This window comes from Podarcis muralis, chromosome 13 (assembly GCF_964188315.1).
Source record: "Podarcis muralis chromosome 13, rPodMur119.hap1.1, whole genome shotgun sequence".
NCBI lineage: Eukaryota > Metazoa > Chordata > Lepidosauria > Squamata > Lacertidae > Podarcis > Podarcis muralis.
This window is the reverse complement of record NC_135667.1, coordinates 43,239,492-43,249,436: the sequence shown is the minus strand read 5'-3', so window position 1 is coordinate 43,249,436 and position 9,945 is coordinate 43,239,492. Positions and strand designations below refer to the sequence as shown.

Here is a 9,945-nt window from a genome sequence, read left to right as displayed (position 1 = left end):
GTGTTTGTTAAAAACATCTGTGCTCTCCATCTTTTCCTGTGTTTCCTTAAGGTCAGGAATTAATAGTGCCCTTAGGGTTATCAACTGCATTTTTAAAAAATGTACTTTCCCTGTTTATTTGTTTTAACTTTTGAGTTAATTGGTAGTGTATAAATAAATAAAAATTCAACAACAGACTCTGAAAGAAAAATGTAGTTCAATGCACTATAATTAGAAAAAAACAACATTTTATTTACAGAATGTGTGGCATTCCACAGTTAAACAGATAAGAAAAGGAATTTATGATCCAGAGGCACAATGATAAAATGCTCATTCCCTAAAAAAACATGGCAGTATGCCATACATTGAAGACATGAAATATCCAAGTGTATATAGAACATCACTGTTCTTTACAAGGTTTTTTTAAATAAAAAAAATTCCTTATTTAAATATACTCATTAAGCAAAGTTCATGAAGCAAAATTCATTCCATAGGTTCATAGCCAGGTTTTCAGCAATAATATCAGAATAATATCTCTGTGTTGTACCTTCACAGCAATGGGCCAGTGTGTCTGGCTATAAACCAGAAGGTTAGTGGTTCAAGCCCACCCAGGAACAGCTGTGGGCAAGATTCCTGAATTCCAGCGGGTTGGACTAGATGACCCAGCGGGTCCCTTCCAACTCCACAATTCTATGAATATATGTGTAATAAAAAATGTGCCAGGGCTCTTGTGCCGCTCCCATTCATTCCAGCAGGGACTGCCCAGAATACTATTAGCTGAATGGCACTCTTTGGCATTTTATCGATATACAGTGGTACCTCAGGTTAAGAACTTAATTCGTTCTGGAGGTCCGTTCTTAACCTGAAACTGTTCTTAACCTGAGGTACCATTTTAGCTAATGGGGCCTCCCACTGTCGCAGCACGATTTCTGTTCTCATCCTGAAGTAAAGTTCTTAACCCAAGGTACTATTTCTGGGTTAGTGGAGTCCGTAACCTGAAGTGTCTGTAACCTGAAGCGTATGTAACCTGAGGTACCACTGTACTTAATAGAGAATATTTCTAACCCCCCTCCCATTGCAGAAACAGTGCTCAGTGTACATTCAGTTGGGTTCGCAGAATACATAACAGTGGCATCTAGCGTGCTGAATCCATCAGGCGGCCGGCTATAGCTACAGGTAGCAATAAATACGTTCCGATCAGTTTCGATAATAAATACGAGTGGATAGTCGTAAAGTGGTTCAGTTCTTAAGGTGCTCAACTTCCTGCTTCTCTAACCAGAGGCTTTCCACAACCGCTCCGTACAACATGCCCGAAGCATTTTTCCCGGCTTGTCGTGTTAGGGCTGAAACCAGAAAAAGGAAGAGATATATTTATGCAAATGAGAACGTGAGAAACTGCAAAGCTTGTTGCCTCACCTGACCTTCTGAAAGCACTTCAAACTGCAACCCAATAGGTATATGTCATCATGAGCTACATATTGTCAGCTGCCTGAATGATTTAATTTAATTTCTTATTTAATTTATTTAATTTAGCTTATTTAATTTCAAATGAGGCTGTATTTACGGGACCGCCTCTCCTGGTATGCCCCGCAGAGGACCTTAAGGTCCATGAATAATCATAGCATAGAGGTCCTGGGCCCTAAGGAAGTCAAATTATCCTCCCCCAGGGCCAGGGCCTTCTCAGTGATGGCTACGACCTGGTGGAATGCTCTGTCCCATGAGAGCAGGGCCCTACAGGATTTAACTTCCTTCTGCAGGGCATGTAAGACAGAACTATTCCGCCTGGCTTTCAATTTGAACTTAGCCTGATCTTTTATTCCCCTTCCTTCCCTCCCCCCTCTGCTTTTTATAAAGATTACCTGCTCTGGGATCCCACAGCCAATTCTCCCCTGGTCTCCTCGCTGGCCCAAATAGGACTAATTTAGCCAGCTAGCCCTGGTGATCATCTAATGTTTATTGGGTGGATTTCCCCCCTAACTTGATTTTTGAATTCTGAATTTATTGTTATTTTATGTATTTTATGCTGTTTTTTCTTGCATCAATTAAGTGTTTTAAATTTGTTGTTAGCCGCCCTGAGCCCGGTTTTCTGAACCGGAAAGGGCAGGGTATAAATAAATTATTATTATTATTATTATTATTATTATTATTATTATTATTATTATTTATTATCATCATCATTATTATTTCACCTTTATACCTTTTATAATATGGGAGTACAGAAATCCTTTTTATAAATAAAATGGACTGGTGCCATTAATTTGGGTTTCCCACATACAGTGGTGCCCCGCAAGACGAATGCCTCGCAAGACGAAAAACCCGCAAGACGAAAGGGTTTTCCGTCGCGGAGGCGCTTCGCAAGACGAAGTTCCCTATGGGCTTGCTTCGCAAGACGAAAACGTCTTGCGAGTCTCGCCATTTTTTTTCCGCTCCCCCCCCCTTCTTCAAAGCGGCTAAGCTGTTAATAGCCTTTTAACAGCTTAGCCGCTAAGCCCGCTAAGCCGCTAATAGCGCTAAATCGCTAATAGCACTAATCCGCTTAGCCGCCAATGGGGTTGCTTCGCAAGACGAAAAAACCGCTAGAAGAAAAGAATCGCGGAACGGATTCTTTTTGTCTTGCGAGGCACCACTGTAATTGTTTTCAGCAATAAAAGGGGGGGGGGGAGGCTCTCAGACACACAGCTTAAAGCCCCGACCTGCACCTAGAAATGTAGAACAAAAAAGAAACCCTGAGATGAGCCCTGAGATTTCCACCATGGATCCCAAATGATATTGTAAACGCCGCGTCCTGCGCGCGGCTCCTTCCCAGTGCTTTCTGTAGTTACCATTGCCATAATCTTGTTGACAATCAGCTTGACCCACGGCGCTTGGGGGTCCAGGCAGACTTTCCTCCCGTTGTTCAGGGTGGCTCTGTTCAAAGGAGGGGAGAGAAGGCAAAGAATTGAGCTGGTGAGCGAAGGGGCTTTTTGCACAGCAGAGTCGCAAGGGAGGTTATGGGCCCAGGTCGGGACACTTACATGACTTCAGGAACGACGCAGTGAGGTCCCTCGGGGAGGAGGATAACAGAAGCAATTTGCTTGCGTGGAATCGCACGGGAGACAGTTTGGATGCATTGGCACCGTAGCTCCCCGGTCATAGGAGCAGCTGAGGAGGGAGATCGCAGAAACTTAACAATGCAACCCTGAGAAGCAAATCACAAAAGGTATCTTTTCCAGGCTTATTCCCAGGAAAACATACCTAGCGCAACCACATCGAACGCTTAACCCAACCTCCCTCTAACACAGGGGTCAGCAAACTTTTTCAGCAGGGGACCGGTCCACTGTCCCTCAGACCTTGTGGGGGGCCGGGCTTTATTATTTTGGGGGGAAATCAACGAATTCCTATGTCCCACAAATAACCCAGAGATGCATTTTAAATAAAAGCACACATTTTACTCATGTAAAAACACCAGGCAGGCCCCACAAATAACCCAGAGGTGCATTTTAAAGAAAAGGGCACATTCTACGCATGTAAAAACACGCTGATTCTGGGGCCGTCTGCGGGCCAGATTTAGAAGGTGATTGGGCTGGATCTGGCCCCCGGGCCTTAGTTTGCTTAGTAAAGGTAAAGGGACCCCTGACCATTAGGTCCAGTTGCGGACAACTCTGGGGTTGTGGCGCTCATCTCGCTTTATTGGCCGAAGGAGCCGGCATACAGCTTCCGGGTCATGTGGCCAGCATGACTAAGCCGCTTCTGGCGAACCAGAGCAGTGCACGGAAATGCCGTTTACCTTCCCACTGGAGCGCTACCTATTTATCTACTTGCAGTTTGACGTGCTTTCGAACTGCTAGGTTGGCAGGAGCAGGGACCGAGCAACGGGAGCTCACCCCTTCGCGGGGATTCGAACCGCCGACCTTCTGATCGGCAAGTCCTAGGCTCTGTGGTTTTCAATCACACAATCTTTGCTGGTATTTTAAATTGCACTGGTGCCTTCCCCTGTCTGTCACACGCCTTCAACGTTCATTTTAACACAATCGTGGCAAGCCCTTCTGCCACTTGCCTTCTGATGGTCGGATATCCTAGGGCTCTTACAGTATTTAGCTCTGAACAGACACAGTTCATTGTCTAATAGCACCCTAGGCTGCATGTAGTCTCTGGGAAATTTGTTTCCCAGGCCCCCTGAATTAATATGAGCATCGCTACTCCCAATAAAACTTTAAATATTTTAGCCTTCCCAAAATGGGGTGTGCCAGCTTGGAGCAAAGGAGTTCCATAGCCGAATTTGTGCCAGATTTCTACCTGTGAACTTGATTTCCATATGACTGTGTGCAAGGTGAATTTCCTCCATGGCTGTACAGCCTCAAACTAGTTCACAGACACCCCTGGCATCAGAAAGCGAAGTTGTGCAGCTTCCATTCAGGTGTGAACTAAGCCCCTTTCGTTTAAGGAACGAAATGTGATTAGCAAGCGCATGTAAGTTCTGTACTTACACAACCAAGAGAAACTGGTTCTTCAAAGGGCACCTGAGTTGAAAGCAGTATATGCAGACTAATTCTTTCAGGAGCACAAACACCGAAAGGGATGACAACTCTGCAGCCAGGAGGCACCAAACTCTTGAGAATTTTGTCCAGAGCACCAGGTCTTACCAGCTCCAGAATGGCATTCTAACTTAGATGCTTGAATAGTATAAAAGGTAAAGGGACCCCGACCATTAGGTCCAGTCGTGGCCGACTCTGGGGTTGCGGCACTCATCTCGCTTTATTGGCCGAGGGAGCCGGCGTACAGCTTCCGGGTCATGTGGCCAGCATGACTAAGCCGCTTCTGGCGAACCAGAGCAGCGCACGGAAACACCATTTACCTTCCCGCCGGAGCGGTACCTATTTATCTCCTTGCACTTTGACGTGCTTTTGAACTGCTAGGTGGGCAGGAGCAGGGACCAAGCAATGGGAGCTCACCCCTTCTGATCGGCAAGTCCTAGGCTCTGGTTTAACCCACAGCGCCACCCGAGTCCCCTTCAATAGTATAGGCACCATCCAATCACAGACACTTTTAAAATTTCACTACTGTTGGACTTGGGATGCCCAGCTCTGGCTAGATCATGTATAAGGATTTCAGATGCCTAGTCTTGGAGCAGGGGTAGGCAACCTAAGGCCCGGGGGCCGGATGCGGCCCAATCCCCTTCTCAATCCGGCCCACAGACGGTCCAGGAATCAATGTGTTTTTACATGAGTAGAATGTGCCCTTTTCTTTAAAATGCACCTCTGGGTTATTTGTGGGGCATAGAAATTCGTTCATTTTTCTTCTTCTTCAAAATATAGTCTGGCCCACCACATGGTCTGAGGGACGGTGGACCGGCCCACGGCTGAAAAAGGTTGCTGACCCCTGTCTTAGAGCTTTGGGCTTTAGCACAGCTAAGTTGCCTGCATGGTTATTTTCAACAAATGAAGACCGAAGGTCTCTGGAACCTGATCATTACATAATCAGCCTTGGAGCAGAAGTCTAGCAAAGCCCTCTTCAAATATTTGCTGGGGATGGGGGGGGGGGAGGCTTCTGCTCCCAACCTCAACATATTCATAACGGTGTGAAAATAGCCTAAATGTGAGGTTTCATGCCTGTCCAATAACTTGCCTTAACTACCTACTAAATATGCAGAAGTCAGGAGCAGAGACAGTGGCTGTCAATTTTTTCAACTTCTCCAAATTAAAAAAACCACACAAGGGTTCTAAAAAGCTGTATCATGATTTGGGAATGCAAAAGATATTTTGGAGAAATCTATATAATTTAGTTTTGCTAGGCAATAAAAAGGCATGTAAAATTGCGTAGGAATAATAAACAAGTGATAGCCAATTATTTGCAGCGATGATGCTGATGACCTTACATTTTCTGAAAGTAAAATAACAAATTCTTTGGGTTTCTGAAAGCAGTTCTTCATCAAACAGAGTCATACCAAGCTAAATATTATCCAATCACAAAAAAGCAGATTTGAATCCCTCAGATCTGAAAGCATATTTTTAATACCCCCCCCCAAATAAATCAGGAAAAGTTAAGTTTCACCCCCTAAAACGACACACCTTAGTGGTACAACTTCACCCCTCTGCCCCCCCCCCATTTATCCAGCAAAAAAACAACTTTATTGTGAACAGCCCAGAGGTGAAGAGCTCCTCTGAGCATGAGCAGAGTTCTTCTGCCTCACAAAACACAGCAAATCCACAGGCAGTGGCGACGGGGGCGCTGCTAGGTTTACAAAATTCCCAAGCCGGAAATCAGGGCATCTGCTATCTCCCATCACCTCGCGTTTTAGAAGTTGCGTCCCACCCGTCGCAGATCTTAAAATCATCTTTAGGACCTTTCAGCGAAGTCTGCCTCTCTACCAACCATACAGCTGGCTTTTTTGGTTTCGTTCCCCACCCCTGAACGCGGCTTTAAATTTGCAACGGAGGCTCCGACGGTGCCTCCGGGAGCTTGCGGAGTTTGCTCGCCCCCGACGGCTGCTCAAAAGGATGGATTTTGGAGCCTAGCAGATCTTCCAGGAAACCCCCGCACCTGCCCCGCTGCATGCAATCGCCCACCCCCCCGAAATGCAAATCGGCGCAGAAAGGATGCTAATGGACCGCCCCGTCGATGCACCTGAGGTTAACCTACCCTGGCTGTGCGAAGCGCTCCCGGCTAGCAGCAGGAAGACCAGCAGGGCGGCCACGCAGGGGACTGGACGGCACGGATTCATTGTTGCCAACGCGCTCAGAGCCGATGCGGATCCTCGACGTGATGCTGCAGCGGCCGCCAAGACGCTCTGAGCTGCTCTGTCGCGCCGGCCGGTCTTTTATGGTCCCTAGCTGCTGCGATCCCCCCCGCCGCCGCGGAGGGGCGCTCGAGGGACGAGTCCCGCCCCCTTCCCCGCGCACCGCCTTGGCATTGGCCGGGTGCGGGCGTCGGGTGAGAGATGCGACGGAGCGGTACTTGCGAGGGACAATTCCGCTCGGAAGCAGCAGGTGTCGCTGTCCGCGGAACCAATTGGGAGGTTGATTTTAGTTTCTTAGTTTTTATTTTTTTGAAAAGTTTTATTATTAAAATAATTCAGCATTAATACACACATATTGCAAATATACAAGCATACATTTCATACAATCCTTAAAAATGCTCAAACATACCTAAACTTAATCCCACAGATAATTCCTTGATTTATTTTTTTATCTCTTTCCATTTCTTGCCAGCTGGGTAAATTGATCTCCGTCATCAATGCCTGTTTTTAATTCCGGCTCCAGATTTTGCTTTATCTACTGTAGTTGTGTGTGTAACTGATTTTATTTGTGGTGCATTGCCTACCTCCGATCGTGCAACGAACAAATCAAAATGAATAATAATTCCTTTTTTTCCTCCCCGAAACCAGCAAGATCAAGTATTCCAAAACGACTGGAGTAAATTTATAGGATATCTGAAAGATTATTGTAAGCAATTAACATCGCTAGCAAGGTTGTCTGGAGACTTGTAATGAGAAATGTTCTACCTTTCTATATTTATTTAAATTTTGAGCTGTTTTGTAACGAGCATGATTAGAATTGGGAAATGTACAAAATGTAATGATATAAAGGTTAATTTTGAAAGCCATGAGGCGGGAGGGAAGGAAGTTGATAGGCTCTAAAGAGCCAAGGATGTAAAGTGGATTGTAATGATGTAAACATATGTTATTAAATATAAAGTAAATAAAAAATGTGTGTATGTATATATATATATTTGCATTTGGCATGCACACACAAAAATGGAAATTGGAGAAGAGGAAATTACGGCTGCAGTGAAGAAAAAGCTGTCTTGATCCTGTCTTAGGCAGTTTGTTTGAAGTATGAAAACTCTCATTTTATCCCTTATACAGTGGTACCTCGGGTTACATACGCTTCAGGTTACATACACTTCAGGTTACAGACTCCGCTAACCCAGAAATAGTGCTTCAGGTTAAGAACAGTTTCTGGTTAAGAACGGACCTCCAGAACGAATTAAGTACTTAACCCGAGGTACCACTGTATACTGTAATTTTGTGTTACATACAGAGTTGGGTATGTTTAACCTGAGAAAGAGGAGAAGGAGACTATGTTAGCCATATTCAGACACCTGAAGACATGGAAGATGGAGGAAGCTTGTTTTTCTCCTGGTCCATATTTGGGCAGGACCCAAACCAATGGGTTCAATGTGCAGTGAAGGAGATTCGGATTAAACATGAAGAACTTTCTGACAATAAGAGCTGCTAGTGGAACGGATTCCGTTTCATTGTTAAATGGAAGGTTTGCAAACGGTAATAAATGTAATTGGTTGAATTCCGGCGTCTTCCAAACCACCCTTCTAACCAAAGTACACAAAGTGATGCATGGGATAAATCGGATTAATCTGATTAATAATAAAAATAAGAATAATATAAAAAGGGTTTTTTTTTACCATTATAACGGGTAATTATAAAACTGCCATGAGCGTGCAACATAACAACATGACAATAATTTGCATTGTCATCAAGGAAAAAAAATAATTGGGTAATAAGGAAATGGCTCACTTTCCTGGCTTTTAAGTGACTGAACATTAAAAGTGGTCAGGGAGGGTGTTGCGCAAACATTCCATTTCTCAGGAAATGGGGAAGTTGAGAAAGTAAATTTCTTTTGGTGCGTAGATATAAATTTTATTATTTTAATGTATTTTTAATCTTTGTTGGAAGCTGCCCAGAGTGGCTGGGGAAACCCAGCCAGATGGACAGGGTACAAATAAATTATTATTATTATTATTATTATTACCCAACATTTGCTTTCTGATCGAGGGTGTGGATTTGAATTTCTGGCATTTTACCAGCGAGTTCACAGCTACCTTTCCCCACAAAAATGGACTCTGAACACAATACCTTGCGTTTTTCTTCTTTAATACTTTATTACATTTTTGAAATGTACAATGAGAAGAATAACAATAATAAACTGAACCTAAACTACATATTCTACAATAAGAAGAAAAAAAAACTGGTGCAAATTATATAGTGAGAATATTTAAATATCTAGAACAAAAAAGAAAATAATAAAAAATAATAAAATTAAAAAGGAGAAAGAAAAAAGAAGGAGAGCAAAACAAAACAAAACAAAACAAAGAAAGAAAAATTATTTATCATTTGCAACATTATTTAAGGAGTACAAACCATAACTTGAATATTCTGTACACAAAATCCTATACAGTACAGAAGTTATCTTCATTCTGCTTTGAGTCCCTTATGAGTTTGTTGACTTCCCTCTATCTCTTTGTGGTTTCAACTCCACTATTTCTTTTAAATAATCTGTATTTACTTTTTTATCCAAACAATCGGGGGGGGGGGGATTCCCTTTCTGCAAAATTAATCTAAACACAACCAAGTGTTGTTATTGGTACCATGTTTTTTCAGATAATTTTTAAAGCAATCCCATTCTTTTTTAACCTTATCTTCTGAGTGATTTCTAATTAACTCTGTCATTTTGGGGAGTTCAGGGTACTCGCACAACTCTAACTGCCAGTCATCTTTTGTTGGTGTTAAATCGTTTTTCCAGTATTTTGCTACTAAGAAACTTGAGTCATTCCATTCATTTGGTTTGGAGTAAATGAAATTCATTTGGCAAGTAAATGAAAGCGATGTGCTTTACAACCAAGGCTCTAGCCCTTTCAATACCACCCCACCCCCGTTTTTGCTCCCCACCCCCCTTTCCCCTGTAATTTACAAACATTTACAAAAAATTATAAATTATAAAAATTATAAATTTACAAAATTTACTTGTGTTTACCAACCTACAGATCCCCCTGACTAAGCATACAGAAACCAGCCACGACCTTATTATTTGGGAAGTCTCTTTTTATTTTCAACTGAGGTCACAACTAGAGAAAGCAGGTTGGATCTACAACAAAATGTTGCAGCGCAGCCGCCTCACTTCCAAGCAGGAATGGGCCTGTTCACAGATCCATCCCTGCTGTTGTCCTCCAGTAGAATGCTGCTTCAGGCTC

General features: G+C 43.4%; 1 protein-coding gene across 1 annotated transcript; it reads right to left on the bottom strand.

Moving 5' to 3' along the window:
• Window positions 1-210: 210 nt before the first annotated feature.
• On the bottom strand, window positions 211-6,761 carry LOC114582810 (growth-regulated alpha protein-like). Its single transcript, XM_028704109.2, has 4 exons — window positions 6,598-6,761; window positions 2,994-3,120; window positions 2,802-2,886; window positions 211-1,322 (listed from the first exon to the last, which is right to left on the bottom strand). The coding sequence occupies exons 1-4, from the start codon at window positions 6,677-6,679 to the stop codon at window positions 1,317-1,319; spliced, it is 300 nt and encodes a 99-aa protein (XP_028559942.1). The 5' UTR covers window positions 6,680-6,761; the 3' UTR covers window positions 211-1,316.
• Between the last annotated feature and the right edge of the window lie 3,184 nt (window positions 6,762-9,945).